This window comes from Naumovozyma dairenensis, chromosome 4 (assembly GCF_000227115.2).
Source record: "Naumovozyma dairenensis CBS 421 chromosome 4, complete genome".
NCBI classification, from domain to species: Eukaryota; Fungi; Ascomycota; class Saccharomycetes; order Saccharomycetales; family Saccharomycetaceae; genus Naumovozyma; species Naumovozyma dairenensis.
This window is the reverse complement of record NC_016482.1, coordinates 936,300-956,375: the sequence shown is the minus strand read 5'-3', so window position 1 is coordinate 956,375 and position 20,076 is coordinate 936,300. Positions and strand designations below refer to the sequence as shown.

Here is a 20,076-nt window from a genome sequence, read left to right as displayed (position 1 = left end):
GTTTCGCGTCACACTCTGACGGTCACAACAAAAATCTGCTAGAGGATTATTTGGTCACTAAATCACACTAAGCTTGTAGACGTGTATTATAGATGTTGTGGCTTACCTGTAAGTTCCCAAGTGTAGAAATGTTCCATGATGAGCTCCTTCCTAAAAACATTAGTAAATGTCCTATGCTATTTATTAATACATAATTAATATCTAATTATACAACACATACAAGAAAAAGAATATTAAAATGTAGGGGAAGTAGATTGGGGTCAACCTATTGTTAACCCTACACCGAATCCAACACAGATACCTGCAGTGATTGATAGAATTTCCAATACACCAATGATGAGACATGTATATCTAAACCAATTGACGTCGACTTTCCATAAGAATCCCTTATATAGGCCTAGCCTGTGTTCTGAATTCATGATCATTCTCATTAAGGAATAATTTTTCAACCCAATCTTCTCCCCAAATGCGATAAAGAAAAACAAAGGTGGGATCAACAGACAAATAAATAGAATAAGTAAAATTCTCCAAATGCTAAAAATCTCCCAGAAATTTCCATTATCTGAATCAAAAGAAGTAATGGATTCTGAATCTATATGTTGAATTGGATAAGTTTCTCTCATGTTATTATATTTATCAAAATCAACCTTTTCAAAAATATTGTCTATATCACCATCATCATGATCAAAGGAATATGGTTCATGTTCCCTTCGTACATTTTCTCTATACTCATGCATGGTTTCCATTATTAGCTCTATTTGAGATTGGGTATATTTTACATGAGTTTCTTCTGTTTGAGGACTAGTAGGAGATTGTAGTTTTGGTTGTTGTTTTTCACAGGTAGCGTATGTGTATGTTAACGGCTCAGAATTAGTTCTATCCATGTGGCTAGGCATCTTATTGAGTGAAACTGTCCTATTGACTCTAGATTCAGTTGGTGATGGCAATATTTTATTATTTAATATTGACACGCTTAGTTGACGTCTAGAGTTCCTATATATTGGTGACTGTAAAGCCTTTGTTGGTATTTTATACTTTTGTGGGATAAATTCTGTACTTATATTAAGCTCAGGTTTGATATGAGCATTATCTTGCGTATTTACGTTTATTTCTTTTCTCAATAATTCTACTGCATGCTCAATTTTGGGTTCAATAGTATCATCATATCGTATTGAAGAAGAATTTTCTGAAAGAAGTTCGGATTTTTTCGATAGTGATTGGTTTAATATTAAGGTTTTCATAACAGCTGTATCCTGCCGAGATACCGGTGTCGGGGATATCTGTTTCGTTAATGGAACTTTATATGAAGAAGTAGAATGAGGTGCTTTTTGAATATTCGTAGAAGTTGAATGAATGGAACCAAAGGATGGAGAAGAATCTATGAGTTTATTGTTGCTAGATTTATTGAGAAGCATTGACGTAGAAACAGTCCCAATACTTACATGACCTCTTGATTCATGTATGCTACCACTGTTATCTTCAAAGCTTGTATTATAAGGTAAGGCAGGTGGTGATAAATTAGCACTCGGTGTGAAATTGTGTCGTATTTGTCCTCGGTTTTCGGTACTATCTCTATTATATTTAATATCTATATTTACACCATTTGTTGAATGAAGCGACATATCGCTGGCAGTATCACTATCCGTATCAGTATCATTTTCACTACCACTACTGGTAATATTTTCACAATCGGAACCACTTTGGCAGCTCGGGGTTCTATGATGACTCGAGATAGCATTTTGTAATTTTTCTCTGTCGATATATACAGTATAAGAGGTAGTTGACCTTTGCGATGGAGACTGGCCATTAAAGTTTGATGAACCTTCCTGAAAAAGAGAAGTTGTTTTATTCAATGGTGGCCTTTTCCCCTCAGGCGGAGACCGATTTGAGTCGCTATATGGCATTTAATATGCAAGGTAGTGTTGTGAAGCAAAAAAAAAAATTTCGTTCTATATTAGAGAGACGATGAATAAAAATAAAGTGAAAAAAATGGCGTTTGTTAACGAATGAATGAATTTTGGTCGGTTGTTAGGAAGTGTTTTGTAAAGGAAGGTAAAACTACTTCAAATTGTAAGCTATATTGATAAAATAAATGAACGAATGAATTGTGGTCGGTTGCTCCTTAGAATTTATCTATTTAACTGTGTATAATTATTCTCTTTATTTGTGTATAATTAACTGCTTTGTTATTGGTATATTTTGGACAAAAAAATTGTCAAAGAAAAATAATGTGCCCTTAAAGTGGATGTTTCTTTTTTATAGGACGTGTACTCAATTAAAGTAGATTACAACCACTCTTTTATTTTGTATTACGTCGAGATTTGCAATTTCGACAATATTTTATGTGTTCCACCGTGCAGTGTAGTTTATGTAAGCTTATTTAAGCATAATTGCAGATAATTATGGCTACCTATACCTTCCCAAGTGAAATAAAGTTGTTGTAATGCCTCAATACATCGAACCATACGCGTAACTCTAAACTTACATAGCCTTTTGTCACTATTTCTCTATTGACGTTTTCCCGGTTTTTGCCAAGCACGCTACGCGTAAAGAAAGTGATTACATTTCCTATTTAGGACATCGCTGGTTAGTTAGGTTTCCCTCCTCGATGATAATACGCAACATGGTCAATAGACAACTATTGGCAATACTATCTTAAGCCAAAAGTAGGAATGTGTAAATAAATGCATGAGTATGACTGCTCGAAATAGCTTAGGAGACATATTTCTTATTTGTATGTTATTGAATGACCTATTATGTGTATTTTAAAATGGGTATCAAAATGGTTATTTTGTTTCTACAAAAGTATATATTATAGATTATACTAGTAATATTAGTCAATCCATAGTTTTAATGACTTCATCATAAAGCATTTGCTTTAAAATATCCATTGATATTTCTTCATCATCAGGTTGTCTAATTTCATTATCTAATTTCCAAAATTCATCATTTAAATTCAATGGTGGATAATCAGGTTCATCTTCTGGATCATGATAAGTGGCCAAATATGGATGATTGAGAGCTTCTGCTGCAGTGATTCTTTTATTAGGATTGAACAATAGCATCTTCGTGAGAAGATCTAACATATCTGGATTTAAATTCCGTTGTGTATTCAAGACATTAACCCATGGCATGGGGCTTCTCATTGGTAAATTTGAAATATATTCTTTGGCTCTTTTGGATTTAATTTGGGCGAAATCTTCTAATGAGGGAGTACCTAGGACTTCTAATATTAACCATAATTGATGATGATAATCTCTACCTGGGAAAAGTGGTCTTCCTGAAACCATTTCAGCAAGGATGCAACCAACGGACCAAATATCCATTGCAGTTGTATACTCTTGGAAAGTTAACATTATTTCTGGAGCTCTATACCATCTTGTAGCTACATATTCTGTCATGAAACCAACCAAAGTTTCTCTTGAATCACTACTACTTGTTAAACATCTTGAAAGACCGAAATCACAAACTTTCAAATCACAATTTGAATTCAATAAAAGGTTTGATGGTTTTAAGTCTCTATGTATTACTTGTGCGCTATGAATTGCTTTCAAAGCTCTTAATATTTGATAAGTGAAATATTGAATGTGATCATCACTCAATGGATTATTATTACTATTCATTATAATTTTTTGTAAATCTGTTTCCATTAATTCTTGCACGAGGTAAACTGCATTTAATTTATTCACAGAAATTGGTTTCACTTTATCTAATATGCTAATTATATTTTCGTGATTATGGAAATATGTTAATAATTTGATTTCTCTTAATGTTCTTGTTACGAACATTGCTTTACTAAATGGTTGAATTTTTTTGATGGCAACTTTAACTCCAGACGGTTTATGAATTGCAGAACAAACTGTACCATATGCACCTTCTCCTATTAAATCTACTAATTGGTATTGTGATGGTATATCGAATGTAATTGTTCTGGACATGCTTATATGGGTTATAGGGTTCTTGATCTTGTTTCTAAATATAGTTGTTTGAATTTGTGAAAAAGCTATTTATCATAATAGGTACGAATGAGTTTTCGTTTCAATAATATAATTAATAACAATTGATCTGTGTTGGAGGTATGCAATGTTAGGTGGAAAAGATGTGCTTTCCTGTTTAAGAATAGATGCTTGGCGGGAATGTGATCAAAAAAATGTGGATAACGTGTAAGTATTCGAAAGAAATTGACGGCTATTTCTTTCTATTTTTATGAATGGAAAAGAGATCAGATCAGATCAGATTAGATCTTATATATAAGGTTATCAAACGGCGTTCTTTATGTAGGAAGATTGAAACAAAAAGTCTCGAATCGAATAGAATCGAATGGTTTGATTGCCGTAACTTACGTGTTTTACTTGGGGCCCATTCAGTTTTTTTGGTAATATCGCGTCGCAGTTTCCTGATTTCACATTCTTGATGTTTGTTTGTTTGTTTTTTGATTTACAAAGAAAATACGAACACTAGACGTCGAATGGATGTAACAATGTTAGTTGCAATACGTGATATTATTTAGAATGAATATTCTTAAGCCTATAGTTTTGTATATTATGTATATAATGTATATGGAATGGGACATACAACGTACGGACGTACTTCCGCAGCTATGTTGTGTGTTCAAACAATCGGAGTCATCTATGTAGGAAATGTTCATATGAAATGTACTTTTATGAGATATATATATTAACATCTCAAATGAGCTAAAATAGCATTTCTGAATACAATTAAATCTGGAGTATAGTATAGAGAATTGAAACCAGATCAGCATATAGTTGTTTCATTGAATCATTCCGTTTCTTCTATTAGTTTATATATAAGATTATGGGTATATATGGAACCATGTAAGTCTAGAAATAACCTTGCAATACTATATATCTCGATGTAAGGAAAGAGGGCGAGATATTTTTATTAGTTTTTCATTGAAATGGTGAATAAACTGAGACATTTATTAGAGAGTTACGTTAATATTAATCGAAAGTGGATATGCACTTGTAATATATAATGTATGTAATATTATATAGATATATTTGATCTGTTTGTTTTGTTTTGTTTTGTTTTATTTTTGGCTGATCGATCAGAACAATTCTTAAGTTGTATCTATTTTTAATCGAGAGAAAGTTCAGAAAGTACGATGCTTTATTGTTGTTTTTTCATAATTTTTTGTTGGTTAAACAATGTTGTGGAGATATATGATTAACTAATTTGGGCACGACCCGTGATACCTGGGATGGAAATTCTCAATCTATGAGTGACAGGTAATTTTGGTACAACAGCTACTAAAAAGGTCAAAATGAAATTCCAAGAGAATAACTTAAAATCGTAATGTGAATAATGAGTACTTACCAAAAACAATGCGATTGGTACAGCAATTAAGAATTTCCTTGATGGAGTAAAAAGAGTTTCATCATCGATTTGTTCCCACATGGTCAAATTATCGTATGCACCACCGTTAAAATCGAACGGAGTTCCCTTAATTAAATGGAACATGACATATGAACCGATGACGTAAGTCATGTTAGTTAAAGTCCATGACCATTCTGTGGTGATACCAGGTAATAAGTTGTAAAATAGTTTCAAAAGAAGGATGATTACGACGTGAATGATCCATGCACCTCTTTGATCTACCCATGATGCGTTCATGTTTGGTAACATTTGTTGATCATTTTCATCTTCGAAGGTTTCTGGTTCCACGTGAGAGATTATACTTGATGAGCGTCTTCTTCTGTGATCTTTGACAGGTTCGATATTCTGTTTACTTAATGATTCTGAATGGGATCTAGAAGATGACAATGGTGTCATGATTGAATGTCCGCTGCTAGAGGGGAATGGTTTCAACTCTGAGTTTTTTTGATCATAAGATGTTGTATAAGAGCTTGTTGCTTGAGGTGTTGAGTGTTGAATATTGTCGGACATAGTGATAATTGATGATTGAGATGCTAGTGACTTCAGTGCTGATTCTTGTTTTATTAGTTGGGAAAGGTTATGAGACGTTTGCGAGATATATGGATGTTTCCGAGCTCCTCTTTTAGTGGCGATATTATTTTGAGTGAGGCAGTTCTTGATCTTTTGTATATGTCTTGCAGTTGTATACTAATAATTCAATGTAGAAATGCTGTTGGGGTTGAGGAGAAGTAGGATCTGTAAGGACACATGCATGGTCTATAGAGCTATATAATATTGTATATTGTACAGTTAGTTCCCACAGTGCGCAAAATTGCTTCAACGGGAAGAGAAGCGACAGCGAGGGCCTGCCTGCCTGCCAGTGTTAGCTGTCTTGAATATTAGATGTAGATGTTAGATGTTTAGATGTACCCCGGGTAACGGACAGGGGACAGTTGGAGAATCGAGAAATCTGCATTTGGTGGGTCCGGTGAGGCGACTTGACTATAAAAAGGGTCGAGTTCTATGATCTCCCCCCATACTTTCTCTCTCTCTTTCTTTCTTTCTTTCTTTTCTGCTCTTTTTGTTCCGTTATAAGGCCTATCTATACATCAATCCAATACACAATCTGTTCTGTTAAAAATGGTCTCCCAATTGTTCGAAGAAAAAGCTAAAGCTGTCCAAGAATTACCAAAGAAACCTTCTGATGATGAATTACTACAAGTATACGCGCTTTACAAACAAGCAACTGTCGGTGATAACAACAAGGAAAAACCTGGTATTTTCAATTTGAAAGATCGTTCTAAATGGAACGCTTGGGAAGAATTGAAAGGTATGTCCCAAGAAGAAGCTGAAAAGAAATACATTGAATTAGTAGATTCCTTATCTGCTAAATACGCTTAAAAATAAAGGAAATCACCAATACAAAAGAAAAGAACTTGCATCACATTTAAAAGTAATTGCTCTACACTACAAGGAAAGCCCATATTGAGCGCTAGGTTTCTTATCCCAACTAATTTTGCTGTGGAAAAATGTCTTAGAGAATTGTATAGTCCATGACTGTGTCTATATCTACATCTATACCTATATCTATATACTGAAGTTAATATTATAAAAAAGAGTCGAGCTTTCTTAATGATGCTTCATTGACCAGTTATTATGTATAGTAATATATCATATATCATATCGTCTATGTGGAACTTCGAATTGAGATCCTTAGACAAATTAGATCTCGAATCATTTCTTCGTTGATTCAATGGTTACGTACATACCTCCCCAGACTTTGATGTTATATTATTTTTGCCGCCACCGCGCATTTGTTTGTTCGTTCGTTGAAGTTTTACAATTTCTGAAACTAATTTCAAAATGATAAAATAAGCTACATCTACAAAGTTGTACCTATTCCTTCATTTGAAAGTCTTTACTATAATGTACGTATATACATACACATATATATAAAAGGCTAGTGTTTGAAGAAGTACGGTCATTGTACCCCTTAGTATATTTAATACACTATTTTGCAAAGGACAGCAGAAACGAAACGAAACGAAACGAATACGCATAAGAACATTATGGACAACACTACAGCATACGCAAATGAAAACATAATACCGTTCGATGATACATACATTCTTTACGATCCAAACGATCCTATTTCATTTCTAAGTGCATATTTTTCCTTATTACCAATATTAATCCTATCCTTCTATTTATCATGGTTCATAATCACAAGAGAATTAGAAGCATGTATAATGGCCGCAGGTCAATTATCCAATGAAATATTCAATAATATAATCAAAAATATAATTAAACAAACGAGACCATACCATAATTATTTTGGTGAATCATTCCAACAAAACACTTTAAGGTCCGGGTATGGAATGCCAAGTGCTCATTCACAATTCATGGGATTTCTAACATTATATCTATCATTAAGATATATTTATAATTGGAATAATTTATCTGCATTTTGGAAATTCTTAGGGATCAGTTTCATCACTATTTTGGGTGGTTGCGTTTGCTTTTCGAGGCTTTATTTGAAATATCATAGTTTTAATCAAGTTCTTGTTGGTTGGACATTAGGGACACTTACTGGATCTTCTTATTACCTTTTAGTAGGGATTATAAGAGAAATAGGGATCATTGATTGGGTGTTAACTTGGCCCATTATGAAATGGTTATACGTTAAGGATTCTTGGAATTTAGCTCCCTCTACTTTGAAAGAAGATTATCAAATATATTTACAGAAAAAAAGTGGCAAGTACACAAAAAAAACAGAATGACTTTACCAAACCAGTTTCATCAAGATTATTTATTGATCTATTTTCATTTTCCTTTTCCTACATAATAACAATATAAAGTTACATATATAGATAGAATAATAAGATTACGGCAATTTATTAGTTAAGATTGTTCGGTTGTTTTTTCCTTTACCATAGTATACATAAAAAAAGTGTTCTTGTTAATAGCAGAAACTTGGTGGTATATAGGCACGCATGTTACTTTCACAAATGTGCAGCTCGGCGGCTAAGTTCTGGAAATTACTAACGTAAAACAACATGTAAACCAAAATGTATTAGAATCCCACATAATAGATTATACACTGAGATGAGTAAGGGAAAAAAAAAGAGGATTGGACCCTTTCCGTTGCCTGTCAATTTGAAATGTAAGGGAGTGTAATAATGATGGAAATCTTAACGGACATGGAAATTTGAGACGGAAATAACCGGAATCATTCTCCTCAACTAAGAAAATATGTTATTTCCTTGTAGTGATGAATAAATAATCCCATCCACGGACAATAAGATTATCTGTACCTTTATTTGGAACTTCCGCGGTCTACTCGGGCGGGATTCCGTGGGTGAGAGATCCTTCCAAAGTTTCTAAATCCGTTTCAGAGCGCCGTGGATTTTCTTCGAAGAAAAATCTTAGTAAACAATATTTTTTAACGGGTCCGCCGTACCTTTCCTTAATTACTTAGCAAGTCCCCCACCGAAACCCGAAGATTTCTTCCGCTTAGCTTACCTCAGCTTAATTCAGCTTACGTACGAAAAGGAAATAAGAACATAAAGAAGACTATCTTACTGAACGATAGGCAGAAAAAGTGTCGTAATTCTGACAAAGCATCATCGCTTACCTTAGCGAATATATATATATATATATAAACAATGTATCGACTGTCTTATTCAATGATAATGCATAGATCATGAGTATATCCTACCTCTTCTTGTAAAATAAAATCAAAACAACTATAAAAAGCAAAGAACTGCACTATATCAAAAATATCACAGATGCTAGCACTATTAAGATCATTCTCAAAAGATACCTCAGTGGTAACGACCAGCATAAACTCAGATTCAGATTCAGGTTCAATGGTAGACAAAGTCTCCATGGTAATGTGCTCTCCAATACGGTCTGCTGTCTCTGTAGTGACTTCAATTAAATGTCCATATAATACAACATCAACAACAAGTAGTAAATCATCCTCACCAAAGATAATAACGAGGTATGATTTGATAAGAGCTGCAGAAATGAAAGAATTGGAATTGGCTGAATTGAAAAGAAAATCTTCTGAAACGAGGAGGAGAAGAAGAAGAGAAAGAAAACATACAAATATTGTTAATCAAGAAGTTCATTTTGATGTATGATATTCTTTTTTGATTTCTTTCAGAAACACTTTAATAAGCATCAGCATCAACAAAATAAAGATACCCCTCCCGCCATTACGACTATTTACTCATAAAAAGTATATATACGCCTGTATGTAGTTGTACATTCTACATTTTTTAAAAAGAATAACATTCAAACTTTTAGCTAAAAACAACAACAAGATTATATATACTATTTTAACTGTTATAATTTCTTTATCTCTTTACTGAATGTCTTTAAAGATAATTCAACAATTTCACCCTTACCGAAATTTAGGAGAGGGACTTCAATGCAACTCGACGACATAAAATAACCATATAAAATCCTTAAAACACTTTCATCAGCAAAAATTAAAAGGTCTGATTGCTGATGTTCTAATTCTAGTAATAACCCTTCCAATCTAATTGCAAGATCGTGGTAAGATTCTGCTCGAGGATACCTGTAATGATATAAATCTTCAAAACTTTCTTTATATTCCTTTGGATATTGTTTTTCAATTTCTTCCTCGGACAATCCCTCTATTGCTCCAAGATTCATTCGTCTCAATTGACTCTTATTAATTAATTCAATATCGGAATCTTCTTCCAATTGAAATTTATGTTCACACCAAATTGTTAAAATCGGTGAATTCGGCCTGTCATCTTCTTGCAGTGAGGGAGAGAAATTTCTTCTTACAATGTCTTCCTTTTTGATTTGTTCAATAACTCTGTTATATATTGATTTCAAACAATTTGAAATATCTTCTTGATGGATTGAATTTGAACTGCAAAAAAAAATACGTCCTTTCCCACTTCTTAAATTCATCAGGAAAAACACTAATTTATTCAATAGATACCCTTGATGATTATTTTTCACTACTATTTGTTTCCCAAAATTATTAAATTTGACATAGCTTAATTTTTCCGAATCTTCGATTTCCTCATAAGAAGGTTTTGATGTCAACATTTTATTTAACAAGGAATATCTAATTTTCTTATCAAATTCATCATTCCCTTCTTTAATAGTTTCCATTACTAATTTTATATTTCGCTCTGTTAAATCTTTGTCTGTCATTATAGATTCCACAAATAAAACATTGACGTTTAAGCATTGGAAATTTTCTTGAATACATCTCCTTTCCATTTTTTGCGTATTCATTGCATCAAAAATGGCCAATTGGCCGTTTTCCTCTTGAAAGAATTTTTTCATATCATTTATGGAAACTTTCCTTATTTGCTTCCTCACTTCAATCGCCTTTGTAGAAGTTTCTCCACCGAAAAAATATTCTTTAGGTACATCTTTAAATTTCCTTCTATAGTCTGCTAAATTGAACACTCTAGAAACAACACCTAACCATTTACAATATCTCTCTAAAGAATGGGCCAATAAGGTTTTAGACGTTGCTGGTAATCCGACTAAAACAATCATAATCTTCCCAGCATGGAATAATTTACCAGATTCTGTACCGTATAATTGACCAGGATAGAAATCATGGTTTCTATTTGATGAATGATTTTGATTTTGCCATCTTGTGTTAGTCCTTGCCATATGATTATTTATTCTAACCTCTTCGCTACCTAAACCATTGTGAAGTTCCTCGTGATTCGTTATCGTTGCTTCTTTGTTAATTGGATTACTTGACACGGTTTCTTTTGTCATTTTTAATAATTCTTTGTCTTACCCCAATTCCAATAATCGTTTTTATGGACTTGTGTCCTATATTTATCAAAAACTATCTTGAAATGTTTTGCTCTCTTTGAGACTATTATATTAAAATCTTCTTTCTGTTTCGTCCATTTTGTGGCGCCCAATCGGGTACAGCCCATGTATCCGACACCTGAATTGTGACGCGTTTTAAAATAGCTTAATATTATTCAGTCAAGAACGATACAATACAACACAACAGAATCATACGTATATAAATTTTACAAATAAAAGAGCACGCATATGTAACCTACTTTTAATGTAACAAAATGATTATATATTTATTTTAAGTTTTTAATTAGAAAATACAAAAGTAAAAGATTATTTATACTAATATATTAAACAATTTATTCCAATTTACCACCCTTTCTTTGGATCAAAGCCTTTCTGTCTTTGTCTAAATGCAATTTGGTGATAACAACCTTGGATGGATGAATGTTAATTGGAACAGAAGCACCGTTAGATTTTTCCTTGGTAACTTTGTCAACTTGAATGGCAAATTTCAATCTGTAAACAGAAGAAACTTTACCTTCTTGACCCTTTTTGGCACCACGAGCAACTAAAACTTCGTCATCTCTTCTGATTGGCAAAGCTTTAATACCGTATTGAGCTCTCAATTCCTTAGATAATGGAGCAGATAACAAAACACGACGAACGGAAGATGGGGCAGTGAAATAAGCCTTTCTGGCCTTTCTTCTGTCAGAGGAAACGTCTATTTAAAACGAAAAAACATACGAGGATAAGGTAATTTTTTTAGTTTGTTAGTAAAATGTATTCTCTAAAAGATATTAAATCTTTGACGGGCGTTCGAATTTTCTCCATGAAATGGCACGTTTTAAATATTGGGACTTAATGAATATACTAATGTAATAATGATTTTTAGTAGATGTCCCCGCTAATCTATTAATTATTACTTTTTAAGGATGATATTCAAATTGTCTTTAATTACCCGTGAGGGCCTCATCCGCATGGTTGACAATTTTTCTTTCGACGTTATAATTTCTTATATCAATCATATGAAGATATCTAAACCACAAACGTTTGCAATCTTCCCTATTTCACATAGTCATAGTCATTTATTTTTGTTGGGTTTGCATTTTTGAAATTTTTCATATTCAATAGATCTCGAATCCAAAACACGATCGTCTATCCCATTTTCCTCAAATATACCACATACCTAAAGATTGCTTAGCCATATTTATTATCTTTCCTTTGGTTGCTTGTTTAATTTAAATTTCAAGATATTGTGTATTTAGTACAGTTTTTGCTTAATAACCTTTAATTATTCCTATTCGTGACTGCCTGTAGGCTCATTTCTTGCAAATCCCAACAGTAACTTCGTACCCTGTAACAACCTATGCTTTGCACTGATTCTACACTACCAACAAGAATTTCAACGGCGCATCGCGAAACAGAAATCATAGCATTTCAGGACGCGAGAAAACAATATAGCAAGCCTCACCCACACCTACCCAATAGGTGTGGGTGTTAAACAGTCTAATAAATATTCCTGTGATTTAGGAACTAATGTCTCAAGCAGGGAAGATATATATCAGGCTGATAGTATCACTAAAAAACACGTATCTGGCCTTGAAGTACCTCGTAGATAGGCTAAATTAAAATTTCTATATAGTCCAATATTTCTTACCACTATAAAACAAACGTTTTTCTCATTAATTGTGGAAAGAACCCAAAAAAAAAAACCGAAGACCCCTCCCGGGACTCGAACCCGGATCACAACCACCGGAAGAATGTATGCTAACCATTGCACTAAAAGGGCTAAAGATTTAAAATAAAATTGTTTGTGAGGATGGTGTCACCCTAGAAAGAAGTCCGAAACTTTCTCCGCCTTAAATATGTTCGAACGTCCCAAACGTTGATAATAAATACCTATTCATTAGTCTACAACCTAAGATACAGCATCACTAATGGTATATATTAGTTAGCGAGATGTATTATCAAATAAATAATCGTATTGCTCTAGGAACATATATTTGAATCCCTAAATACCTCAAATATGCTATTAAATTCAAGCATCAGACAAGTGAAGCCATGCATCCCTCTATTGAGAACATTAACACATCTGTATCCCAAGGCCATTCTTACAAAACAGCTACAATATAGAAGGCTTTACGCAACTAGTCAGAATGAAACAAAGAAAGAAAATGGAAAGAATAATTCTACTACCGATAAGCAAAAAGCAGATAAAAAGTCCAATGGTAGACCCAGTATGTTATGGCCAAAGTTGAAAACATTAACAAGCTTTACATTATCTGGATCTCTTATTCTTGGTGGGATTGGTATATCTGCCATTGTATTGTACCTAATCATTTCAGAATTATTTTCACCATCAGGAGATACGCAATTATTTAATAGAGCGGTTACAATGGTTGAAAAGGATCCCACTGTAAGGGATATGTTACAATGTAAAGACTCCGCTCTTCGTAAAGAAAGGTTAAAGGCATATGGTGAACTAATTACTCATGACAGATGGACAAGGAATAGACCAATTGTTTCCACGAAGAAGTTAGATAGAAGCGGAATTACTCATCATTTTATGAGATTTCATGTTGAATCAAAGAAGAAAAGAGCGCTTGTACATATTGAAGCAAAAGATTCTCAAACAAATTACCAACCGGACTTCACTACTGTTTATGTGGATATCCCTGGAGAAAAGAGGTTTTACTTAATAAGACCTAAATTGGCCCAAATTGTAAAGCCAACGGGCTTCCTTGGTGTAAACTGGGGACCGAGGAAAAGTTAACCTTTTTACAGAATATCATTAAAATTATCTAAATAATCTTGCATATATATTGTTTGCATACATTCATACTAATATATGTATATTATCCTGTATTTATTACCGCCATACTATATTTTGTTTTCCTTCTCTCAGTGTATTTCAAGAAGTTTGTGCGTATGTTAGCCGCCAGTAACACAATTAGAGGATGCAAAATAATATAACGAATAATTAAATCATATATTTTAACATGTATACAACTTTAAATACCAAAAGTTTTACTTATAAAATACCAACGTTAGTTTACATCTTCCTCAGAAATGAATAAAGTACATCTTTCTCACAAAGATATGTGAAATTTAAAAAAAGAAGCGATGATGGAAAAAATCAGTTGATAGTTGCCCATGTCTTAAGAGATGGTGTATGGGTATAATAATGACCTGAATATGTCGATATTCCAACACCGGTATCATTATTATCAACGTGCCTTGGTTGGAACAAATTATGTGCGGCTCCTGTTAGTGATGTACCTAAATCTTTATGAACACGAGATCCTGCAACAGCTGGTCCAATAATACAACCTGCAAATAGAACAAAAACAACCATGTATAAGAAACAATATTTCGCCACCATACGTCTACGTAGACGCGTTTGCTTCAAAGAATAAATAGGAGGACGGATTTGACGTGATGGTTTCAACCAAAATAGCATAATTGAATGCATTTTATCGATATATGGGATGCAAATAACAGGTAATTGGCAGAATAAAATAACATGACCTAAAACAAAATCTGCAGCAAATTCTGATAACTCTAACACTTTTGCAATATATTCTCTGAACAAATTGCTGAAAGTTACCCCATTACTGTTCCATTTACCTGACCAAAATGCTGTATTTACATGATCATTCTTATATTCACGTGATAATAACAGAACTGTAGTACATTGGAAAATAAATCTTTGACATTGGATACAGGCAATCACACCCATTAACATTCTAATGAAATTAAATCCTTCAAGGACCCACATGACGATGAAAAACCCTACATGCCCAATAACTGCTACCCCATGGGCAAAAGCTGCCAAGGTTGCGCTTGTACGTTTACAACACATACCTAATAATGCATTTGAACAACAAGATATACTAACACAGAACAGTAAAACAGCCATGTTTAGACCAATTGGACAAAGAGTACAGATAATCAGACGTAGGACTGAATTAACTCTATCATCATCAGTTGTACTGACACCCGTTTGGGCGTTAATAAAAGTAAAGGCAATGAAACACCCTGCTGCATATACCGCACATGGGATCAATTCACCTAATATTAGATTTATTCTATGTGCTCTACTTGCATCTCCGGCAGCTTTTTCAGATTCATCTCCAAGTAATTTACGTTTGAAACCGGTTATTCTTGATCTTGACATTCTTACATAACCAATCCATGAATTCCTGTGATATTTACCATTACCTCTCGATAGCCATCTAACAAAATCTCTGTAATCCAAGAAAAAAATCTTGCCATGAAAATTGATGAGGATTGAAAATAAATGGTGAAAATAATAATGCTGTACAAAGAACCCCAGAACCAAAGCAATGCAACATTCCAATTGGCAACTGTAACCAAATAATAACATTATCATCGATCTAGCACCCATATAGATAGCGGATCCGGCAAATCTTGAATATAAAATGGAAAATGGGATACGAGAAGTGGCAAAACCACGACCTGTCGCAATATAACGAGCACCACCTACAGTTAAATCACTTAACAAAGCAGAGGAATAAATTTGACCTGCAAAAACTTCAAACATTGGGGATAACGATAGCAAATGGCGGAAAAATCTAAGAGTAGCCTTCCATAAACCACGTTCAATTAATTCTTGTACGATAATAGGAATAAAGGCAATAAAGAAGACAATGAAAATTGATAGTGTATAACGTCTAACCCAATCATTAACAGGGGAGAAATTGTAACAACCAATTGGATATAAAACATCGGTAATTGGTCTATTTCTGTCGTATAAACAGATGATAGCTTCATGAGCTAGAGCATGCATATTGACCAAAGTTAGCATAAACATTTGTAAAGATAATTGAATGAATAAATTATTCAAATGGAACCCAGGATGTGCATAGTAAAAGGATAGGAATCTATCGATTGGTAATTGAGTCCCTAAATAATAATATTCACGAGATAACATTTGTTCACCCATACCAGCACCAATCTTTGTTGTGAAGTTCAAAATCGTACCAAAACCTAAATCTCTACCTTTACCACATTGATAATATTCACAATGCTTAATACGACCACCACGTAACATGGCGTTCATACCAGCGTAAATATCTTCATTTAAATGTAATCCCTTTTGAGCCTTGGAAACACCACCTCTAGTTGTCATGAAAGTAGCATTAATGAAATCCGGATGACCATAATGTAATTTACCACCAATTTGAGACAAAGTACGGGCAAAAAGAGTACCAAAAGTTTGTTCCTTACCAGCTGCAACATCACCTAAGACACCAGAATTTTCAGAAAAAATATATTCTCTTGCACCGACAATAGCAACTGGATGGTTAGTTACTTGTTCTTCGTATTTCATTCCCGGGATATATGGATCAATTTGTTCAGCATCTAATTCTTCGAATTCAGCAAGAACTGATCTAATCTTCAAACATTCTTCTAGATAATTATCTTGATTAGCATCGATTAATTGGATATATTCACCTCTATAGAAAATCAAAGCATGATTTTGATTATCAGATTTACCATCACCCAGGATAGGATTACCAGACAATTGAACTCTGAATTTAGGGCGTCTACGACCGTTTTCTAAAATTTCACAATGTCCATCTATTAATGCGGAGTAGATTCTTGGTTCATCTCCCTCATGTAAAGGTGGTTCTTCGTCCAAGTATGCGATTTGTAAATCTGGATACGCTCTTAACAAAAATTCTGCATTTTCTAATTCATGTGGTTTAAATTTAGCTAGTCTTTGCATAGAAACTAAAAATTTGAACTTTCTTCTTGTCATTTTTTCTAACTCTCTTTCCAAACCTTCGGCGTTACCGCCAAATGCTTGAACAATATCTGGATTTTCAACACGATATAATAACTTGATAGCTCTTGAGTAATTCATGAAACCAGAGACAGTACGATAAAGTGTTTGTGATCTTAAGGATGCCCAAATACGAGTACGCAGAGTGTATTCTGGAGCAGCTGACTTGAAACCAATACAATAAAATGGTAGATCGTCGATTTCCGATTTCTCTCCTTCTTCTTTCATCATTTCTTCCTCTTGACCTTCATAAACGGCAGTTTCTTCAGCTAATATCTTTGTATCTTTAACAAAACAATCCCACTCCAGTGGATGTAACTGTTTCAAATATTCCAGTAATGTAACCCTAGAGAATTGATCATCTTCACGAATAATTTCTCTTAATGATAATAGAATTCTTTCAGAATAGTGTGGAGTTAATACGGTAAATGTTGGCATATTATCCACTGGCAATGGTCTATCGATTGGAACTGCTAATGATTGTGCGAAAGATGAAATACGACGTTCAGCTTCTGAATCTTTTGGGAAAAAGGCTTCATAAGATTTATTTGCATCAGGAGCAGTGAAAAACAAAGGTGCTTTCAAACTTCTTTTACCTTCGACTTCTGATGGTACTTGATGATATAATAATTTTTGAACATGGTCGATGGCTAAAAGATGTTCTCTATACATGGAGATAATAATGGCATTCCAGATTTGTGATATCAACACTTTCGGTTTATATTGAATTTGCATATGGTCAGTAGCCAAAATCTTTAGATAAATTCTCTTAGGTAATCTAGTAAAAATATTTCTCCATGGAGTCAAAACAGATACACCCAAGTAAAAGGATTTCGAGATGGAGAAGATAGTGTTGATAATAATATACCACAAATAAGTATCTAAGAAGAACAGGATAAAATCAGTGGCGATCATTAAACCTAAAACAATTTTGGATTGATGCTTACATAACCTCGCACCCCACCAATATTCACCGGTACATCTCATAGTAGTAGTGGATAAGATACGGATAGGATCTCTCAATGACAAAATTAAGAAATAATAAGATTCAGCATACTTTGCGCCGAAGACAGTGATCCACACTAAGTAGGATAAGAGTTTATTGTATCCTTGTAATGGAGCAAAATTAGCAGTAAACGTTTGAGATGCTACATAACGCCTTGAAGATTTATTCATGTATGAGGTAAATAGACCACCCAATGGCATGACAGAGAAGTAAACGATTGTAACCACTGCGACGAAAAACATAACAATGGAGACGATATATGCTGCCTTCGAGTAAACGGTATCTTTATCATAGGCAAAAACAAAAATGACGGGTCCTAGATTAACACCAAAGACTATGCAGAGGAACATAAATCGACGTGTTAAATGTTGTGCGCCAGCCCATTTTCTTGGAACAAATAACCATTCACACAAAGTTGCTAGAAGTTGTATTAACCCAGCAACTGTACCACCAAGTGCTGCTGTTGCCCATCTATAAGAAGCCAATGGTTGGTTGTTTACTAACTGTTGATAATTGTGTGTATATAATGCAGGGGCATTGTAAGCAACATACATCCAATATACTGAAATATGCATAATCCAAATACGATTGAAATTGGTAACCATATGTAACCAAGTACGAGTTTCCTTATATGTCTTGAAGAATACATTCTCCCATGTAATATCGCCTAATCTCAAATAACGCTCTTCAACTGGTACATCGATTAATTTTCTACCATCATCTAAAACAATCTTAGCGATACCTTCTGGATACCAGAATAGTTGATTTACATCATCATAACCAACAATTTGATGGTGATCTCTTTCACGTTTTATGTAACGACCCTCTGATATTTCATAAACTTGATTTCTAATATATTGATATAGTGGTGTAATAATCCTATCTAAGTAATCACCTTCGGGGATTGGATCTATACGATTTTGACATTCGGGAGAATCTAAATAATCACTGGCACATTTATAAATAAAACATAAACATTCTGCTGTGAATCTAACTTGATTTGCTTCACCCCAACAAAGTAAATATAATGCTAATTGACGGACCCTTTGGATAGGAGTCAATGATCTCATTTTTGCTTTCCATCTAAAATCTGCTGCTTGTAAAGAATTATCACCTTCCAATTGTCTCAATATAGTATCTATTTCTTCTGGTGAATAATTTTTCATGGCTTTTTTATTACTCTTTTTAGACTTTCTAGCTTTCCTTCTCAATTTGTTTAATTTCAAATTTCTAAATCCGATTTCATCATCCATATCTAATTGAGCAGCGAAGTACCACTTTTTATAGTTGGAAGTATCACCACCGATATAATCTGCATGCAATGAAATTAGAGCCTTTGCTGGTTCCATTCTCGAAGCTCTTGAATCTAACATTGTCATAAAATGGTCGAACATATTTCTCATTGAATCTCTTTGGAACCCAAATTTGTTTGTCAAATCGATAAATATATCTTCAATTTGTTCCACGGTAACTGGTGCAGTTGGATCAGCTGTCCATGCTGGGTATGGATCATTAGGCAATCCGATTTCCATTCCTGAGGAATCAAATGGTCCATTACCAAAAACTGGAGTGGAAGTCCCCGACCTTGGTTCCCCATAACTCATCTGTGATGGAGTATACTGGCCGCCATAACTGTCATAACCAGAGTTATTGGCATGAGGTGGAGCAAAATTTAAAGAATCAGAATATGAGTCGTCATTTGGAAGATTGAAGCCATCTGGACTTTGTTGACGACCTTCATCAGGATATATTGGTTGACCATATTGATCATGCATTTCGTCTTGTTGATAACCATCGTTCGGACCGTCGTAACGATCTCTATCGCCTTGATCGTTATAAGACATGACCTCTCTTCGAACAACTGTGATGTGACGTTTTTACTTCTCTAACAATAGTCTTTCTTCTCGGATTTCGATTGAATGGGGAACGAAAATACAACTTTCAATAACTACAAAGGAAACAAAAAAACCTTTGGATTTTGCTAATTGATTTTTAAGTCGAACTGACCTGTAAAGCAACGAAAGAAATATGATTTCTAAGTATAGAAACTTGGCAAATATTTAAA

General features: G+C 33.9%; 9 protein-coding genes and 1 non-coding gene across 10 annotated transcripts; 3 read left to right on the top strand and 7 right to left on the bottom strand.

Moving 5' to 3' along the window:
* Positions 1 to 260: 260 nt before the first annotated feature.
* Positions 261 to 1,904, bottom strand: BUD9 (Bud9p; the record flags this gene model as incomplete). The annotated part of the gene is made up of 1 exon (XM_003669915.1): positions 261 to 1,904. One exon carries the CDS (start codon positions 1,902 to 1,904, stop codon positions 261 to 263), a length of 1,644 nt encoding a protein of 547 aa, XP_003669963.1.
* A 933-nt stretch (positions 1,905 to 2,837) lies between these two features.
* On the bottom strand, positions 2,838 to 3,938 carry KSS1 (mitogen-activated serine/threonine-protein kinase KSS1; the record flags this gene model as incomplete). The annotated part of the gene is made up of 1 exon (XM_003669914.1): positions 2,838 to 3,938. One exon carries the CDS (start codon positions 3,936 to 3,938, stop codon positions 2,838 to 2,840), a length of 1,101 nt encoding a protein of 366 aa, XP_003669962.1.
* A 1,249-nt stretch (positions 3,939 to 5,187) lies between these two features.
* On the bottom strand, positions 5,188 to 5,907 carry ORM1 (sphingolipid homeostasis protein ORM1; the record flags this gene model as incomplete). Its single annotated transcript, XM_003669913.1, has 1 exon — positions 5,188 to 5,907. One exon carries the CDS (start codon positions 5,905 to 5,907, stop codon positions 5,188 to 5,190), a length of 720 nt encoding a protein of 239 aa, XP_003669961.1.
* Positions 5,908 to 6,516: 609 nt separating this feature from the next.
* ACB1 (long-chain fatty acid transporter ACB1) lies at positions 6,517 to 6,777 on the top strand (the record flags this gene model as incomplete). The annotated part of the gene is made up of 1 exon (XM_003669912.1): positions 6,517 to 6,777. One exon carries the CDS (start codon positions 6,517 to 6,519, stop codon positions 6,775 to 6,777), a length of 261 nt encoding a protein of 86 aa, XP_003669960.1.
* Positions 6,778 to 7,445: 668 nt separating this feature from the next.
* CAX4 (dolichyldiphosphatase) lies at positions 7,446 to 8,156 on the top strand (the record flags this gene model as incomplete). The annotated part of the gene is made up of 1 exon (XM_003669911.1): positions 7,446 to 8,156. One exon carries the CDS (start codon positions 7,446 to 7,448, stop codon positions 8,154 to 8,156), a length of 711 nt encoding a protein of 236 aa, XP_003669959.1.
* Positions 8,157 to 9,726: 1,570 nt separating this feature from the next.
* On the bottom strand, positions 9,727 to 11,160 carry NDAI0D04010 (uncharacterized protein; the record flags this gene model as incomplete). Its single annotated transcript, XM_003669910.1, has 1 exon — positions 9,727 to 11,160. The coding sequence occupies one exon, from the start codon at positions 11,158 to 11,160 to the stop codon at positions 9,727 to 9,729; it is 1,434 nt and encodes a 477-aa protein (XP_003669958.1).
* Positions 11,161 to 11,552: 392 nt separating this feature from the next.
* Positions 11,553 to 12,401, bottom strand: RPL26B (60S ribosomal protein uL24; the record flags this gene model as incomplete). Its single annotated transcript, XM_003669909.1, has 2 exons — positions 11,553 to 11,917; positions 12,383 to 12,401. 2 exons carry the CDS (start codon positions 12,399 to 12,401, stop codon positions 11,553 to 11,555), a joined length of 384 nt encoding a protein of 127 aa, XP_003669957.1.
* Positions 12,402 to 12,913: 512 nt separating this feature from the next.
* NDAI0Dtrna7R lies at positions 12,914 to 12,985 on the bottom strand. The gene has a single exon. It is a non-coding gene; the product is annotated as a tRNA-Arg (tRNA).
* Positions 12,986 to 13,222: 237 nt separating this feature from the next.
* TIM21 (Tim21p) lies at positions 13,223 to 13,969 on the top strand (the record flags this gene model as incomplete). Its single annotated transcript, XM_003669908.1, has 1 exon — positions 13,223 to 13,969. One exon carries the CDS (start codon positions 13,223 to 13,225, stop codon positions 13,967 to 13,969), a length of 747 nt encoding a protein of 248 aa, XP_003669956.1.
* A 363-nt stretch (positions 13,970 to 14,332) lies between these two features.
* GSC2 (1,3-beta-glucan synthase GSC2) lies at positions 14,333 to 19,855 on the bottom strand (the record flags this gene model as incomplete). Its single annotated transcript, XM_003669907.1, has 1 exon — positions 14,333 to 19,855. The coding sequence occupies one exon, from the start codon at positions 19,853 to 19,855 to the stop codon at positions 14,333 to 14,335; it is 5,523 nt and encodes a 1,840-aa protein (XP_003669955.1).
* Positions 19,856 to 20,076: the final 221 nt, after the last annotated feature.